The sequence below is a fragment of the Limulus polyphemus genome, unplaced genomic scaffold (assembly GCF_000517525.1).
Source record: "Limulus polyphemus unplaced genomic scaffold, Limulus_polyphemus-2.1.2 Scaffold2261, whole genome shotgun sequence".
Lineage (NCBI taxonomy): Eukaryota > Metazoa > Arthropoda > Merostomata > Xiphosura > Limulidae > Limulus > Limulus polyphemus.
This window is the reverse complement of record NW_013667871.1, coordinates 132,859-152,923: the sequence shown is the minus strand read 5'-3', so window position 1 is coordinate 152,923 and position 20,065 is coordinate 132,859. Positions and strand designations below refer to the sequence as shown.

The 20,065-nt window shown below is 34.1% G+C and overlaps 1 protein-coding gene across 1 annotated transcript in view; it reads right to left on the bottom strand.

Moving 5' to 3' along the window:
• The window catches only part of LOC106466448, a gene marked incomplete at its 3' end in the record, with an annotated part of 28,336 nt that extends 25,769 nt beyond the window's left edge, over positions 1 to 2,567 (bottom strand). Inside the window, exon 1 of the mRNA XM_013926730.1 lies at positions 2,549 to 2,567. Coding sequence (XP_013782184.1) covers positions 2,549 to 2,567 — 19 coding nt within the window. The remainder of the gene's footprint in view (positions 1 to 2,548) is intronic.
• Positions 2,568 to 20,065: the final 17,498 nt, after the last annotated feature.

The following is a 20,065-nucleotide window of genomic DNA, read 5'->3' as shown; positions in this document are numbered from 1 at the left end:
TAGCTGCCTTCCCTCTAGTCTTACACTGCTAAATTAGGGGACGGCTAGCGCAAATAGCCCTCGTGTAGCTTTGCGCGAAATTCACAAACAAATCTAGAGTTGTAAATCCGCAGACATACCGCTGTGCCACTTGGGGGGTAAAGATCTTCAGAAAAAAAGATTCTTAAAAGGTACGAGAAAAGAATGAAGTGAATAAAACGATGAAGGCATTCTTCCGTTGTAATTTAGAAACGTTTGTGCCATCATTTCATTATGTATTATATCATGGGGTTGTTGCCTTTTTTAGTGTTTTTTTTTGCAGAATCAAAATATCGAATTATATTCCAATTTGTTCTAGCAAGAAGTAAGTATCTACTCACATGGTTGAATGATTATTATTCTTCAAGTTTCCTACATTCACGCCTTATTTCTTAGGTTTTTGTTTTGTTATGGATTTCGCGCAAAGCTACACGAGGCTATCTGCGCTAGCCGTCCCTAATTTAGCAGTGTAAGAAAAGAGGGAAGGCAGCTAGTCATCACCACCCACCGCCAACTCTTGGGCTACTCTTTTACCAACGAATAATGGGATTGACCGTCACATTATAACGCCCCCATGGCTGAAAGGGCGAGCATGTTTGGTGTGACGGGGATTCGAACCCGCGACCCACAGATTGCGAGTCGAGCGCCTTAACCATCTGGCCATGCCGGGCCTATTTCTTAGGTGAAAGTACCTATGTTTATCGCTTGTAAACATAGGTGGTCTAATATATTTACTGTTTTCAAAACTTAATAATCGTAGTGCATCTTTTTTTTTTCACGTGTTTGTCTGGCTTTGTATGCAATTAAGAAAATAAAAGAGGCATAAAAGGTTTTTTTCCAAACGCGTGGTTGTTGTTGTTGTTGTTTGTTATAAAGCACAAATGTACACAAAGGACTATCCGTGCTCTGCCTATCACGGGTATCGAAACCCGGTTTTTAGCAGTATAAGTCCGCAGACATACCGCTCTGCCACTGGTGGTCGTCACTGGGTTATCTCAAATCCTTTCTTCTTTGTTGTACAGTTTTGTTTCTCAGGCGAGTTTTCTGTGCTTTTTTAGAATATTACATCAATATTTTACAGAAGCTTGCCATTTTGTATTAGCCACTACACGAACCACCAGGTAGTTCTCTCTTAAAATATCCGCGAATAGTTGTGATTTTAAACATATGATTAAACCTCATAAACATTATACTTTACGACAGCTGCTGTCCGTTTTTTTTTTCTCACTGCCACCGTCTGGAAGATACATTTTAGAGATACTATAGCAAAAGACTCTACAAACAAAAGTTATACGCAATTGACTCCGGAAAACAAAAAACACTAAATCATTCCATCAACAACGTTACTGTTTTGTTAATGCACCAGTGCATCTAAGAAAGGTACTTACTGTTTTTGATGTATGCAAATACGAAAGATAAAACAAAGTAATGAAACGTCTATATGTAAATTCTGATCTTCATCATGTTTACTGCTGTCTCAGTCCATTATTTTTACTCTTCACGGTTTGCTTGCTTTCACAGTAATTGTGAGCATTTGAAAATAGCTATAAATTAAAGCGGCAGGGACTCTCTAGTATGCCACACACACTAAATGGAATACTTTTTAGTTACACTTCCTTATCTTATCATCAGTTATTTATTGTATATCTTCAATTTTTCTTACAGTCCGAGTTTATAAAGATAGGTCATTCAAAAAAATTGTACCTTCCAGTGCAATAGTCAATGTATACTCATTCATAAAACTGTATCTTCCAGTACAATAGTCAATACATCCTCATTCAAAAAACTGTATCTTCCAGTACAATAGTCAATACATCCTCATTCAAAAAACTGTATCTTCCAGTACAATAGTCAATACATCCTCATTAAAAAAACTGTATCTTCCAGTACAATAGTCAATATATCCTCATTAAAAAAACTGTATCTTCCAGTACAATACTCAATGTATACTCATTAAAAACGCTATACGTTCAAATTATTTTAACGTTAAAATGCTGACAGTGTATATGTAACCCTTTCATAAACTCAGAAGTAAACACTTTTTGAAGAAATGGATACAGTGCAACGTTTCTGTTTTAAGTGTACAGCAGATTTATATTCTTATATTGATCACAAAATAAATAAAAACACATTTAAATATTTATTGACAAAGTAATGTAAAATACTTTCAATTTAAATTATTAAAATTACTATTTATTAAAACCATATATATGATGCTCATGGAAAAACTAAAACGTTGGAGGGATTAACGAAAAAAAACTGTTTGCGTGATTTCGAGGAAAAGGTATTTTAAAGAGCTTATCAAATCGTTTATGTGATTTTTGTAGAAATAGAGTCCAGTTAAGGCACTTATTAGCTCGCTTTATGATATTTGTAGAAACAGTATCCAATTAAAGTGCTTATCAACTCGTTTACATAATGTTTCTACAAATATTATCCAAACAAAGCGCTTATCTACAAGTTCGTGTGATATTATTTGAAAAATACGTTAGGATTCACTAAAGAACACTACGAAAAAACAAACCCTCACCTTGAACGGTTGTTGTCATGCTGACTATTAAAACCAATATAATTGTGTAAAGAATCCTCGGTTTCGTCATCGTTTAATGAGACAACAGAAACTGGATAACACGGTAATGTACGAATCTTCCTTTCAACCTAAGAAAAACAGGAATTTCAGAAAACCACATTCAACACATTAAAAAATTATGATACACCGTGTTTATCGATTTATCTGCACACTCTTCTATCTGTTAGTCTGTATAACTGTCCGTTTTCAATCTCTCGATCAAAATCAAATAGATCTCAAATATTTTTGTTTTTTCAAATACCTTTTTTTTACTGTAGTTATACTTATTACTTATGTAAAGCTCCAATTTATTAGTTACAGTGATCGTAGTTCAGGACAGTATTTTTGGTGGGTAGAAAGTGAATTAATTTTGTTTATCAAAAAGAAAGTTTGAAAATGTTCAAAGAAAACTCGTCATAACATATTTTACAGAATATGACATTTCCATTCCATCCTTTTTTTAATAATTACATGAATAAATTATTGTAATTATACAATTATACTCTTTTAAAAATTTGCCCCCCCCCCACTCTTCCCGTAATAGCTCAGTGGCAAGTCTGCGTGCTTACAACGCGAAAACCGGGTTTCGATACCCATGGTGGGCACAACACAGATGGGGTATTGTGTAATTTTACACTTACTAACAAACATACAAAGCTAAACATTTCTATATATATATATATATATATTTAGATCATTTCTTAAGCTAGAGGAAGGTTTTTTTACTGAATATAATTCAAACAGGACAAAGAAACTTTCGTAATGTTTTCCCTATTTTGCTAAAGTTGTCATTTATAGCCATTGATATCGTTTTAAATTATTCGGGCTTACTAGAACTGAGAACAAATATGTTTCTTTTTTTTTCAGCGTAGTAGTAGTAAAATCATTTGTTCCGCATCTGATTTTGACCATACGTAATCATTATTAGTCATCTTCAAATTCATAAGTCACTTTCTATGAAAAATGGTGGGTATAACGCAGATAACCCATTGTGTAGCTTTGTGCTTAACAACAACAATAACAGCATTATAGTAAAAAAGATATTTTGTATGGCTACCTTTAAATTATCAGCAACTGTCCCAGCGCGCATTTATTTCTTTGTTTCCATGGGGATGGCGGGACGACGTGTGAGTGCGTCATTCGCCATCAAGGTCTACTATATATTGGCATACAATTTTCTAGAAATTCACTCCAACTCGTATAACGTAAATATTTTCAATATGTTATCTTTCTTGTACTTTTATGTAATCTGGAAATGTAGAACGTACCCCAGAACCTACATAAAGTTAATAAACTAAGGGGTTTTAAGATTCTCTCTCTGGAAGGTACAAAATAATTCCTGAACGTTCCATGATGATCAAAGGCTAGAAAGTCGAAACATTTACGTCATGGAAAGACAGACAAGCAGATACAGTCATTTAATAGTATACTCATTCCGGTAGAGTTTAGCCTCAAAAACGTTTTTACACCAGTCTTAAAGCTGGCACAAAAGGTCTAAAAGTCTCGTTTCAAACACTTTTCAATAAGTATTAAAACTAAATGGTAAGTTAAACATTTAAATACTGTCGTTATGGTTTAGTAGCGTATAAAATCGCTTAGGTATAACTGTTAATTAGTTACTAATCGTTTTATTAACTACTAGTTACTAATATCCTAGTAAGTTTCGCCTTTTAATCTGCTGTTCGTTTCAATTAAATTTTGAAAGGGTCTTTTTCTGTGGTTATTGTAGCTGTGATTCGAACGTTTGTCCATTGAAATGCTGATGGATGTGTTTGCTATACACTCGTCTGGGGTCTCCTAGACTATGTTATTTAAATGCTTTCAAAGGTGTCTAGGTTTTTCTGACTGCTATGCTAGGATAAAATCTAGTTAGTAATTAGTATGTAGTTATTAGTGTGTATCCAGACAAGTGTATAACGCACCAGCCTTTTCTTAAAGATCTAGGATCAAATCCCAACCAATACATCCACAAAAAATAACCCTTTTCAGGACTTGGAGGAACTACTACTTATTTGAACACCTTCAAGAGGTATACCCAGAATTTGCTGTCTTCAGTGCCAGGTTGGCTAAATGCGTTATTAGTTACATGGATTTAGAAGGCATATTTCATATCATTATTCTATTATTTTAGCATTATTCCATTTTATTGTATTGTCTTTCGCATTACGAGTTCTGTATATAGAACGATATTACAAAGTCTTATATGTCTGAATTATAACATTTTTATATCTTTTTATTTGTTTGTTTGTTCATCTCTTCTATTGGATTCCACATTCTCGACTCTCCAATTAAAACAAAGCTCAGAGATGGTCGTTGTAGTGGAAAGAATGAATTAATTTGTTTGTTTTAGTGCAACGCTACACAATAGGCTATATTAACTATGAAAGTCCAGATAAACTTACTGTTGACCTAATCGAGGATCCTTTGAACGGCGCTAACACAATTCGATTTCTGCCCCAGTGCTTTCAATGACAAAATGAAGAAGTTCAATAAAGCGCGAGTAAACGGCGGGAGTAATCATGACCCTCTTAATTAATGAAATGATTTACAATACAGAAACGTGAACCAAACTATTCCAACCTGTATTATGATGTCGTGGTGAGAGCCGTCAATACCTTTTCTTCTTGTCAAATATAGGGAAGAAAACACAGGCACGCGACCAATTACCAGGCTTGTGCACCCAGCGAGACTCCATCACCATTAGGCGGTAATTGGTTATTGATGTGCAGGAAGTTCATAAGGGTTAGCAGCCCTTATAATTTGTCTTGAAGCTTAAAGTTGTAATAATGAGCCTCAGTTGGATGGCCAATGTATTATACGACTCAGCATAGACAAAAGACCTGAACCAGCCAAATTTTCAAAATATTTTTACAACAACGCTTTACGACTGTTTACAGATCAAACTGAATTTCCGAAACACTTACTGTCTTTACATTGAAAGTAGCAACTTGTATACATTTGTGTAAAGTCACTACTGTAAATACTCTTTATCCCTGAGCAGTTACGTTTGTATCAAATGAACCTTACAATTGTGAGGATTAATACAGGATAATCTGTACAAAAATTGGTTTGTCTCAACCTCAAAGTTTAAAACATCATGTAGAATGTAATAAAGAAATGACAACTGGATCAATAGCTATGCAAAAAAGATAGTTATTGGTGAATGAAGATACAATATTAACTCCTGATATTCCCCATATCAATGATATTTATCCTCAAAAATTTCATGGGAGGATTTGTGAATGCTATAAAATGGCAAAGACGTTGTCAGCAACACAGAAGCAGCGTGAGTGATCAACGTAGACGGTTACTCGTTTTATCCACTATACATAAAAATGAAAGTAATACTCATTTGAATTGATGTTACTCTAGTCCTTCCTTAGTTAATATTATATAGTCTGACAGTCCTTCCTTAGTTAGTATTATATAGCCTGACAGTCCTTCCTTAGTTAATATTATATAGCCTGACAGTCCTTCCTTAGTTAATATTATATAGTCTGACAGTCCTTCCTTAGTTAATATTATATAGTCTGACAGTCCTTCCCTAGTTAGTATTATATAGCCTGACAGTCCTTCCTTAGTTAGTATTATACAGTCTGATAGTCCTTCCTTAGTTAATATTATATAGCCTGACAGTCCTTCCTTAGTTAGTATTATATAGCCTGACAGTCCTTCCTTAGTTTGTATTATATAGTCTGACAGTCCTTCCTTCAGTTAGTATTATATAGCCTGACAGTCCTTCCTTAGTGAGTATTATATAGTCTGACAGTCCTTCCTTAGTGAGTATTATATAGTCTGACAGTCCTTCCTTAGTTAGTATTATATAGTCTGACGTTGATAATGCTGATTATTAGTCTAAGCATTGTCCTGAAGAAACTTTCGCTCCTGAACTGCTTGATGAAATTAAAATAGTTCCATTTTTAAAGACTGTGTTGCACCTCATTACCTACAGAATTATCATCTAAATGGTAAGTGATTAATGATTTCTTTGTTTGTTGTTAAGCCTAAAGCTGCATAATTGACTATCTGTGCTGTGGCCACCACGAATATCAAAACCCGGTTTATAGTGTTTTAAACCTTCAGACTTATCGCTGAGCCAATGGGGGCAATTAATGAATTCTTAGCTATCGAAAGACGTCAAGCTATAGATATTATCAACGCTATTTTAGATATCCTATATGACAAATCTTCTTGTCATACCCGCTGTCTAATTACCAAGAACTGTCGTGGTGGCAAAGAAAATAGCAATAAGAAAAACACCAGATCAAGAAAGTATTTTTAACATTTGCAAGAAATGTATAGTAAAGATAATTGGTTTGGCTTATCTATTCTGAATTTTGGGCAAAGCTACCTGAGAGGGTATCTGCGCTAGCCGTTCCTGATTTAGCAGTGATAACTAGAGAGAAGATAGCTAGTCAACACCACCCACCGCCAACTCTTGAGCTACTCTTTTTTACCAAGGAATAGTGGGATTGACCGTCACATTATAACGTTCCGACAGCTGAAAAGGAGAGCATATTCGATGATGGAAATTCGTAAACATCAACCCTAGTTGATATAATGCCATGATTGATTGGGTTCAAGTTTACTTCAAGAACACGTTCTTATCCTTACGGAGCATAGCTTGGTATAGTGGTTAGGGCACTCGACAAACAATCTGCGGGTCGCGGGCTTCAGTGGAAGTACTACCACAAGGTAGAAAAACCATTCAGATGTTGGAAAGAAGAGAATGAAAATTCCTAACAATACTCGACAGAAGAGTAATTGATGTCCAGTTTGCTGCTTGGCTGAGCTCACGTTTCTTAGGTATCAGCTTATCCATACAATATTTTATTTGTATATAAATTTTTGTTCAACAATAAACAATTAAAAATACACATAATTTTTTGTGGAATCTGTTTCAAATTTTTAACTGTATTTTATCAGCTCCTGGAGACTTGTACTTTATTACTTTAAGAAAACTGCCATACTGGTTGGGTATTTAAAGCAACAGATTGAATGGTTAACAGTTGGATAAAGAGAAGAGAACAACTGTGCAAGCGTACTATCTCTACTGTAGCTACTTGGAGATATATTACAATTTAATAATGCTGGATTAGTGGAAGTATTACCACAAGGTATATCGACTCTCTACTGTAGCTACTTGGAGATATTATATTACAATTTAATAATGCTGGATTCGCGTCTTATGTCTTTGGATTTAGCTAAAGCCTTTGATTCCATAGCTGACTCTTTTATTGAACTTAGAGTATTCAAAATATTAACACCAACTTCAGCAAATATATTACCTTTTCATATAAAAATATCTAGCAGATGTTAGACTAAGGAATATAGTCATGTCTAAAGTTCCAGTCATGTGAGGAGTCTGACAAGCTCATCTCTTATCTTTCAGGTTATTTATTACGGTTATGGATGAATTATTTGGTGAAGTATGAACTCAAAAATTGGAATTATATTCAACAAGAAATATTATCTATTCTTGGGTTTTACTGATCACACTATTCTTGTGGCAAGGAGTGAAATCGGAAGGAATCATCAGTTGAAGATTTTGAAGTTCGTCCTCTGAACTACATCTTCATCTTAACCTACGTAAATGTGTAACTATCTATTCGTCCCAAGATAAAAATATGACTGAAAACCATGACTGAAAATATGTTAGCTATTAATAACCCGGATACTGTAGAATTACACGCTAATGAATTTTTCTTTTATTGGCATAAAATTTTCATCGTTAGGAAAAGATAACTCTAAGACTTATTTGAAAACGTAGAGAAAAACCTCAAAAAAATTCATTAAGCAAGCTTAGAACCCCAGCAAAATGTTTTACTTTTTATAGTAATCTTTATCTTCTTCGTGTATAATTCTTATCGGGAATTAAAATTGAGGTTCTAAGTATATCTATGAGAAACGGTAATAGGAATACATGTAAGTTATAACATTATGTTTCAAATGGACTAATACATGTTAAAGAATCATGAGAAGGTAATGAATGTGTGAGATCTTATTTCTCATATTACTATGAAAAGGTAAAGGAAACAGAACAGAATGACGTACCTATTATTAACGTTCTTATTGCAATATAATAAATTAAGAAACAACGTGACATGGCCTTTAAGTTTTGGGTAAAGTGTATATAGAAAAGAAACCTTATGTTGATGCAAATAGGAGAAGTCTAGCTAGAGGAGACAGCTGGATCCCCATTGAATGGATTGTTATTTGCAAAAACTAAAATATTTTCTGACCCAACTTATGTTTCTTTAATGAAGTTGAGATAAGGAGTTCTTCTGGCTCTCAAGTGGCACAGTGATAAGTCTGTGGACTTATACCACTAGAAACCGAGTTTCGATACCTATAGTGGGTATATCACAGTTAGCCCATTCTGTAGCCTTGCACTTAACTGCAACAAACTAAACCAGTAGTTCTAATTTTTATCGAGGTGTACATTTTCAAAATAATTGTAGAGCTGGGTGTATTAGTGAAACTGAAACACTTGCAGACATTTGTAGCACTATAACTCATCATGCCGTACTGTTCGCTATTACTCTGTAAGAAACTAAACGCTACTCTAAATAAAATTCCAAGATGTAATAAAAATAGTCCAGTCGTTTCTTGTGGAAACCTAAAATATTAACCATCGCTTCCATGCTATCCTATAGTGAACGTAAAAAATAAAAGTTAAAGACAAACGTTTGTCATCTAATTAAGGACACGTATGAATGGATAATTACATTTCCATTGTCCCTATTTACTAGTTAGCGAAACCACAGCCAAGACAAATGGCTTGGAGAAATAAATTTGGTGATTTTTCTCTCTAGATGTGTCTTGGTGCTAATTGTGATCGTACTGTACTGGAGCTTTTGAAAACTGCTCTGACTTTATGTTACTTACATATACTCTGTATGTTTTCAGACAAACCTTTGATAGGAAAGCATAACTGCGTGTCTGTAATATTCTTCCTAGCTCGTCCTTAATGTTTATCTTCTTTGTTTTCTTTATCAAGTGTTCCAGGTATTCATTGTCGACGAGCCTTGTAATGATATGTTTATTTTTTACCTCCTTCTTGACATCTTCTGTATTACAAACTTGTTCATTCTGGAAAGCAGGTAGTCTAAAAACGCCTGTATTTACATAGTTGAAGTGGGTGATTTTTGTTTTGTTTTGTCTAGATATTTACTCGTGTCTGTTTCATTCCTGCCCCTAGTGGCACAGCGGCATGTCTGCTGAATTACAACGCTAGAAACCGGGTTTCGATACCCGTGGTGGGCAGTGCACAGATGGACCATTGTCTAGCTATGTGCATAATTACGAACAAACAAACGATTTCTTTCCTGTAAATTTCTGTGGTATGTGATCTACGTGTCTCAATAACCATCACATTTACAGATGGCAGTTTGTTATCTTCTTCTATTTCCATAGTTTCGCGAGATGTTAACTGTTCTGAAATCTTATCTCTAGTATGTTGCCGTATTATGAAAGTATCGTCAACATACACGAGCCCAATCCTGGGGCGTTAGAGTGGTTGTTTTAAGGGCGTTATGTTCGAAATGGTCATATGCAGATTGTTGAGTACCGGTATTTATCAACTGTTACATATTTTAGACTAAATTATACATCAATACCTCAACCAAACGCACAAAATAAACAATGGAAAAAGGAGAACAAAACTCTCTTTCACCACACCGACTTATTGTGTAATTGTGTAGCCTTAGAGACAAAAGTAAATGCAAGACGTATACATATAGTTACTTCCTATATTCTTCCTGTTAACCTTTTTTTTTTATCACTGGTAGAAGTATTAACCAAATAAATGTTTTTAAACTACTGTCGTTTGCTTAGGAACTTAGAATTGGACTTAACAGTGCATTTCCGATACAAATACTTGGTAGTCATGCTTCAATGACCGTGTCGCTTCTGAAGAAAAAAAAGTAACGTTTTGCAAACGTGACAATGTGATAAACTCTTAAACTATTCACTAACATCTCTTGTGCAGTCACCTGAAACACACTCGTTCAAAGTCGGAAAAACTGGTATTAAATGAAAGTGACAATACAAACAAAAGACCACTCCAAGGCCATTTGAATGTTCCTCAGCGTTTAGGGTGGAGCCGGAAGAAAGCTTGTCAATGGATATCTTTTTTAAGTTTTCTAACGGTTTCCGTTATTGTTGTTACTTGTATACTAAACGCCACGGTCCTGAAACAGCAGAGATGATATTATAAACCAGTATTTTCCAAACTTTAAATAACGGCGCCCCCCTAACTGAGCAAAGTTTCCGTTGCGCCCGCTCCTTCACATTAAATTAATTCTTGCAAGTTTTATGGAAAACACTGCTCTTAAGTCAATTATATCTTGCGGACATCGTGTGTTTTGATCTCTGCTATAGATATTTAGCCGTATTTTAAAGTATCTTGAACTTTAACAACATTGAAAAAATCTTTGATCGATTGTCTGTGTGAAAGCTCAACCACGGCTAAAAAAATTGGGAGTTCTGTGTGGTGAAAATATTCATGGCCTGAATTAGCCACAAAACAAAGGATGCAGTTCAGTTGTTTACAATAAAAACAGCACTGTGTGTATTTCAGATACATATGCAGCATAAAATAGACAACGCGTTATATGTGTTGTTGTTTTCTTCATAATTCCTACCATTGTAATAAACCATTCGTAATAAACAAAGTGTCCACATTTTAATAAATTAACAACATTACGTTTTAACCTCGTTAAACACTTCACATAAACTAAGTATGGAAGAGGGAGAATTATGCAAATGAAAGCAACAATATCTACGCAGGGTTTTATTTCTCTTTTATTACAAAAACTAGGATCGCATTGCAACACGGAATAAAAATAAAACGTTATCACAATACTAGTTATTTTCTTTACAAGTTGGGCCAGTGTTACAACCTGAGATCTTTAGTCTTATATATATATATATATATATATATATTGCCCCTTTTGAAAATCAGGTTGTTGATATTAAATGTTACCTTAAATTAAAATTAGTAACAATACACTAGTGCTGAGGTTATCTTAAATCAGAATGAAATTGTTCCAACTAAAACGTGTACAAATTTGTTACTTGAATAAGTAAATAAAGCGTCGTATTTTTGTTCCAAGTGGTCATTCAACAAATAGTTTAAGTCTTTCGAAAAATAAATCTTAGTTCATAACTAAAATCACTTGCATTAAGAACAAACAGAAGATGAAAACATAAATTATATGTCCACGGAAATGAACATATTTCTACTGCTCTACCGACGTGTGTTACATACACACAGCAATCATAGAGTGTGTTACACTGTGAGGAGTTACATACACACAGCAAGCATAGAATGTGTTACACTGTGAGGTGTTACATACATACAGCAAGCATACACACGGATTGTGTTACACTGTGAAGTGTTACATATACACAGCAAGCATGGATTGTGTTACACTGTGAAGTGTTACATACACACAGCAAGCATGGATTGTGTTACACTGTGAAGTGTTACATACACACAGCAAGCATGGATTGTGTTACACTGTGAGGTGTTATGTACAAACATAAAGAGCACGGATAGCCCTTTGTGTAGCTTTGTGCATAACTTCAAGCAAACAAACAAACGTCTTAATGATTAAGTAGCTGAATTTCCCGTGAAAATACAGCCAATATCAACGATCACCATAAGAAATTGCTGTACAGTAATATATCTTAATTTATCAATACAAGATGTTCTTCTATGTTTTTATGTGTTTTCTTTAACATAATTTTAAAATCTGCTAGTACATACTACGATAGGTCTCTGCAGCACCTTATCTAATGTAGCCATTATCTAGCCGTTGAGATATATATATATATAAATTGTCGGTGAAATAAAACCTGCAATTTTCAAAAGAAGCTGTTATGCTGCATAAACGCATAAAAGAAAATGGACGGTCTGAATATTGGTTGAAAGTAAAATAACCTTGAGGCTTATGCTTAACTGACTTACAATTCACAGACATATCTCATCCGTGAAAAATAAGCCTGCAGCACTATGCTGAGATAATGCAAGTTTCTTTGTTCAAATTCAATGGGTTGAGAGAAGGAATAAGAACAAAACACTTCCATTTCAAAGATGATATCTAATCAAGGGACTATGAAGACTGTGGACAAAGTTACATAAAGCTGGCTAATATTTCATCTTCCCATGAGGCGAAACTGTAAGCAATTTAAAGTCTAGTTTAAGTTCTGGTTAGTTCTTGCAATCAAGAGTTCATAACACTCAAACATTAAATTGTCACCGTACTTCAATTTAAAACATATTAATTAATGCATATATTTGATTTTAAATCAACTCGTTAAGTGGTACAGCGACATCTCTTCAGTATAATAGTGTTCTGCGTTATTACAAAATGTGAAAAATGTTTGTAATATATTGTCTTTACAAGAATGTTAGGTTTATTTGTTGTTAACTAGAAAGCTTCATCTGTGCTCTGTCCACCACGGGTATCGAAACTCGGTTTTTAGAGTTACAAGACTTCAGACTTGCTGCTGAGCCATTGAAGGATATAATGTTATGATAACGACGCTGGCTAACGTTCTAAGAGCTTCCAACTTTCAGTTGAGGAGCAGATTATATATATATACATATAAATATTGCATAAGAAAACATTTTCGACATCTGTCATTTTTCTTTTCGGTTATTTTGAATTTAACTTTCCGTAACCCCATAAGATATTTAACTAATTATCTTGAAATATTTCATAAGCTTATTTTAATACATGATTCCTTATCTATTTGACTGCAAAACCAGTAGATTTAATTCCCTTCTATAAATTTGCTATTCTACCTTATCAGAATCTTACTGTTGAAGCAACTTACACTTCATATTACACACTATCTCTTTGTTCTTCTGGTCTTATAACCCTCATCGGTACACTGGTTTCTTTTCTTTTCATTGTTTCATTTCCGTGTCAAGTTCATCGACTTAGTTTTTTATCAAGTCCGCTGATGCTTAGCTATCACGGGGGAGGGTGGGGGAGGGGATCCACCTCATTATTTTTTGCTCACTTACTAGGATTTAACTGAGTGTTTGTGCACATAAAATACTGATCTTATAACAACGTGCACGTGCAAAAAATACCCACTCTGTTACTTTACGTTCAGAGCATAATAACTCTTCACAGCTGACGTACATCTATTTTTTTTATATCAAGTTGTGTTTTCCTATTATAATTAATCTAATTTTATTTTCAGCTGCTCCAGACTGTTAGCGGGAAAATTATATTTGGAGTATTAAAGTTTTGTTGTTATTTGTTGTTGTTGTGTTTTTTTTTTCGTCTTTCGCGCAAAACTACAGCATTGTCGTCCTTAATTTTGAGCTGATCGACCAGAGGGAAGATAGCAAATTAACAGTACCCCCTGCCACTGTTGTCTGACCGAACTGTTAGATTTGACTGTCACTCTTATAGCGTTTTTTACAGCAACTGGCAGCGAATCATGAATCCTCGAACTCACCGTCCGATCATGTTAAATGTTAGGCCACGCCTGGCCCCATCAAAGTCTATTGACTGTTTTATTCAGTTTGGCATATCTTCGTTTTTAGAAAAATGTGGTGTCTTACAAGATTATATTTGTTAAGTTTAAAAAAATGTTTTTACTTATATTCTTACTGTCCTCACACTGATATTCTACATCTTGTCCTCACACTGCTATACTACTTCCTATTCTCACACTGCTATGCTACTTTCTGTCTTCACACTGGTATTCTACTTCCTGTCTTCACACTGATATTCTACTTCCTGTCCTCACAATGGTATACTACTTCCTGTCGTCACTCTTATATTCTACTTCCTGTCCTCACACTGGTATTCTACTTCCTGTCCTCACACTGATATACTACTTCCTGTCGTCACTCTTATATTCTAGATTCTGTCTGACCGAACTGTTAGATTTGACTGTCACTCTTATAGCGTGCCATCGACCTCAATAGAGGAGAGCGTTTTTTACAGCAACTGGCAGCGAATGGTATACTACTTCCGTTTACCATTTCATGATTTGAGGTTAATTTTCGTGTAAACTTATTTCATAAATGTTCCTAAGTTTCAAAGCCAAATGCTATTTTTATAATGTTAATGTATACTTTAACGTTAAATTCAAGTTAACTATATGAATAAGAATATTTCCGGAGGGTTGTAGTTCTGTTGTTCTAGAAGGGTCTTTGGGTTTAATCACATACTATCAAAGTAAATAAAATAAGATGGGTAACATTTTCTTATGTGCACTTTTGTTTATAAAGGAATTTTACGTCTTGAAAGAACTTAACGTTACTTCGTCTAAGCTCATTGCCACTGCAAGGAATAAACTGAGTTGCTCAAAATGAAAGTCAGACGTATTGTCACAGTTGATAGGATATCACTTAGTTTAATTTTACGAACACCGCGTCTTTAGTAATATTACTCGCAAATAAACAAGCAATTTCAATAGGTTTTAGATGCAACTTATTACAAAAACGTGAACTACCTTTGAAACGCTTCAACTGCAAGTATACATATGTTAAGTAAATTATCATCGACGTTTACCCTCCATTAACAACAGACCTGTAATAGTGATGTAGGTATTTACTGCCTTTTGAAATTATGCAACGTAATATTTTACATCTTTTACCTTATTACTCTCCATATTCAATGACCCCATCAAGGCATAGAAAAATAATCAGTTTCCCTAAGTATGCGTAAGGGAATATGTTTTCCAAGTTAGATCGCTAAATGTTTAAGTAAAAACCAAAGCAAAGTGTGGGAATAAACCTATGGAAAGAATATAACCAGGTGTGCTTCAAAATAATAGTAATCTACAATACGTTGTTCCTTTAATCTAGCAAATTAAAATCTAGAAAATTCGTTTTAGTGATATACGCAATATAATATGAAAAGTCAATAAAATATTCTAATACATTTCTTACATGTCATTAGCATGTGATTTTTGTAATTAAATCACAATGTTTGGAAATAAAAATCCCTTACCTGTTTCTTTAGCCTTTATTGTAACCTATATCTCCATAGAACTCTTCCGTTCAAATCAATAACTTAAGGTTTAAATTTTCTCAAAAAAGTTCGTATACGTTAATAAATCATTCAAGTATATTCGATAGATTTTGTTTAACTTCTTGGAACGAACGCGATCGAAATGAACTCAAGATATAACAATTTCACTGTTTACAGTGGTCATCGGGTATCTTTTGCTACTACTTTTACTTATCGACGCTTTTATATACGGTAACAACCAGAAATGATTCATGCAGAAAATAAGGATATGCTACCGCACGTTGACCCACCTCGACCAGTGAGCGAGACGAACATCATTTCTCGAGAATAGCTTGCTTCTCTAATAGCATTGATAACAATCCATATGGGAGTTTTGCCGCTTTGTTTATACTTTCTTTTTTTATCTACATTCTGAAGTAAACAAGAGAAACAAACGGATGTCATAAGCTAAGTTCTACTCATTAATTTGGAAATTAAACTATAGCCACACTATTACATATCAAGATAATATAATAACTCAAAATCGGTAATTTGAAAAAGAAAAAAAAAACATAACGCAGAGAAATGATTCAATAGTGGAAAATAAAAGTTATTGAAATATGAATAATTTAACATTCTATAATCACTTTTATTATTCAAACCAACTCATCTCGAATTACTGAACGCAACTGAACCGAGTATCGAACCACTCTCCATGTCCTCATAAGTTTAGGACGGCTAATGATGTGTAGCTCTTTTAAGCACATAATTATAAACATTTGGATACTTCCAGCTTGAATGAAGAGTACAATTAGACACAACATAAATCAACTCCAATAAAACACAACAAATTCACTTGAATATTTTATATATAAATAATCGTGTTTATATAATTATAAACATTTGGATACTTCCAGCTTGAATGAAGAGTGCAATTAGACACAACATAAATCAACTCCAATAAAACACAACAAATTCACTTGAATATTTTATATATAAACAATCGTGTTTATGTAATTATAAACACCTAACAGAACGCGGGAAAATACAGCACTTTGAGGACTAATGCAAATGGTGATTAATTAAGCTTGTGTAATCAATATAAATTATAGCGTAAAAATGTACGCATACTATGTACGAGTTAATAAACAGGTGGAACTAGTTAATGCTTTATTTTTTCATTTTATGCAACGCTATGCCTAAATCTGCTTAAGAGGTGTACTTTTAACAAAAAAGCATTATAAACAGCACTTCTAGTGCACAGATGGGTCAGTTGCACGATTTTTTTGCATATCCAAAGAAACTGCCAAAAATAGTAATAAGGAATTAAACAATGGACTTGAATGTGTTAATAATTATTTATGTTAATTACCAAATAACTTTAATGTGAACATTTTCTATACATTCATGCGGCGTGTTTGCTTTAGAATAATCTTATTCTTGACTTGAAGTGAATCGTAAAGTAATTTATTGAGGAGAACGTATATACTAATTCCATAATATTCGGTTGACATATCTATAAAAGCAACACATAGCAGGTTCAACGTCACAATATTTTTTGAAATTGAGATGTTTGTTGAAAAGTATAGTAATCACGAACACTATGAAGGACGACTCGAGACAAGTTTGTTTGTTTTTTCACTGAAATTCTTATGCTTAACCAGTAGCTACTGTACATTTGAGCTTTAAAACGTTTTAAGACCATAAAACATAAAATTCAAGTTCGTGGACTTGTATCAGAGACAGTGGAGATATAAAAATATTAGTTATATATATTGTTCAGTAAGAACTGTAGATTGCAGATAATAATTACAATGAACGCATGAATACTGGTTTCAACATCAGACTTACTGATTTTCAATTCAGATCGTGAATAAAAATGTCACAAGGCCTGGCATGGTCTGGTGATTAAAGCAATCGTCTTGTAATCTGCGAGTCACGAGTTAGAATCTCATCATCGAACATGCTTGTACTTTCAGTAGTGGTGGTATTATAATGTGACAGTCAATCCCACTGTTCGTTGGCGTAGGTTGTGTTGACTGTTTGCCTTCTCTCTAGCCCATCACATCCAACTTAAGGACGGCTAGTACAGATAGCACTTGGGTGACTTTGCACGAACTTCAACAAACAATAAAAGTGTCACTGGTACAATTGAATAGTTTGAGATGTCAGACTTTGCCGAAAGGTGTCGCAACTATCATGAATTTTGCAAGTTGGTTTATTGTTATTGATGGATTGAAGCTTACAAAAACCTTTAAAATAGTAAATTCGTCATTCCCGCTATATTTACAAAGACTGTACTGTGATACTAACTGATGTGCACGAGACATTAGCGAAAAGAATTGTTGTGTTCCTTTGTCTATTTCAATTTTACGCGCAACACTATACAAGTACTTTGTTTGTTTATTTGTTTGTAATTAAGCACAAAGCTACACAATGGGCTATCTGTGCTCTGCCCATTACGGATATCGAAACCCGGATTCTAGCGTTGTAAGTCCGCAGACATACCGCTGTGCCACTGGGGGTCATATAAGTGCTAACTACGCATAGTCGTACATAATTTCGAGCTTGTAAACGAAGGGAAAACTCAAACAGCAGCTACTAACAGCTCTTGAGATATTTTCGTCTGTTATTGTTGCATTGTGTTCTTGTTGTTTTGATGCAAATCCACACATTGGGTTACCTGCGACCTGTCCACCCCGGAGAATCAAACCTTGGATCTTAGCGTTGTAATTGCTTATTATTTATGATCTCTTTTATTAAATGATCTCATTCAGAAAAAAAGTTATAACTGTGAACTACAGAATAAATTGAGAGTATTAAATGACACTCATAACAGCTTATTGGCTAATCCTAATATTTATAATTTATAAATGAGAAATTTTCACCTGAAAAAAAAATCAAAATTTTGGGTTTATATTAAATTTTTTTTCTATTAGTAAATAATTCTAATTTAAAGAAGATTTGTTAGAGCAATTGTGGTCAGAAACTAACAACTTCTGTTTTTAATTCTAAATGTAACGTAAGTAATTTTGAATTAACAGATATTCGTATGATTAAAAGTTGGCTGAATTGTCATTTTAGACAAAACTAATTACAGCAGAAATTTTAAGAAATTGTTGAAAGGTGGTTCAATAGACAGAAGCTTAAAACGATCTTACAATAATGCTTCATAATATGGTTAAAATATTGTCATAAGTTGTGTCACTTTCGGTAAGTCTACGGACATACAACACACAAATCCTCGGTTCGATTTCCCGTGGTGAACATAGCAGATAACCCAGTGAGTCTTTGCTTAAAAACAACCAAACTAAGTAAAATTTCCTTCCCAATTAACACTAATATTTAAGTGGAAAAATTCAGTAGAGTTAAATAATAAAAAAAGTAAAAAATTTAATTTGGAACCAACGAATAAATTGGTCTCATTTAATGAAGTTTCTCTTTTCACGAATGTAGAAAATGCATTAAGCTGCTTTGAATATCGATTATTAGCGAGTTATGAGTTATCTTTACTATGCATGTTTGATAGTGTAAGTATTGCCCGATGTTGTGTTTTTAACGCATATTTTAAAGTTCAGGAAAATTTTTACAAACGGATTAAAGGCTTATGTATGGGATCTTCTTTCTCCCGCCCCATTCTGGGTGGGCTGTTTATACACGATCTTGAAACCCATGCTTTAAATACAACTTTATTTAAGCCAACTGTGTGGCTGAGCTATGTGGAGGACACGTTTCTTGTGTGGAGACATGGTAGCGATATGTTAATGGATTTAGAAAAAAAAGTCAGCCTTAACATTCATAGCCCCCCAGTGGCACAGCGGAATGTCTGCGGACTTACAATGCTAGAATCCGGGTTTCGATACCCATGGCGATCAGAGCACAGTTAGCCCATTATGTTGCTTTGTGCGTAATTACAAACAAACAAGTCTTAATATCCAGACGAGAAAATGTTTTTATTTCGACGTTGCTGTACAGAAAACCGCTTTCAATTCTTATACCGCCACACGGGTTTCTCCTGTTCACAAATATTGTCTGATTTCTCTAAGTTGGTTTTTAGAGCCTTAAATACCTATAATAAAAATCAAATGTAAGAATTGAAGTTTTTAAGGTGTATTTCCATCGATACAGGATTTGTAATAAGTTAACGGTATCCTAATGTATCAAATTAAATGTGAATACTTGTTCGGATAATATAAAGATATGCTTGCCATATGCTCAGAGTATTTCCACACAAATGTGCAATATATTTAAAAATCCTATTAACTTTAGTGCAGAGATTCTCAAACTGTGATACCACTGGTGGTACGTGGAGCTATGTCGGTGGTACACGACACAATTAATATAAAAATCATAAAATTTGTAATAAGCCCTATCTGAGCTTTCCGCGTACATATACATACTACTCTCGTCACTTACAGACTCACCCTCTACTTGCATAGACTCACCAGTATTTTCTCCTTCAATTGATAAAATGGTACCACATATTCTTCAA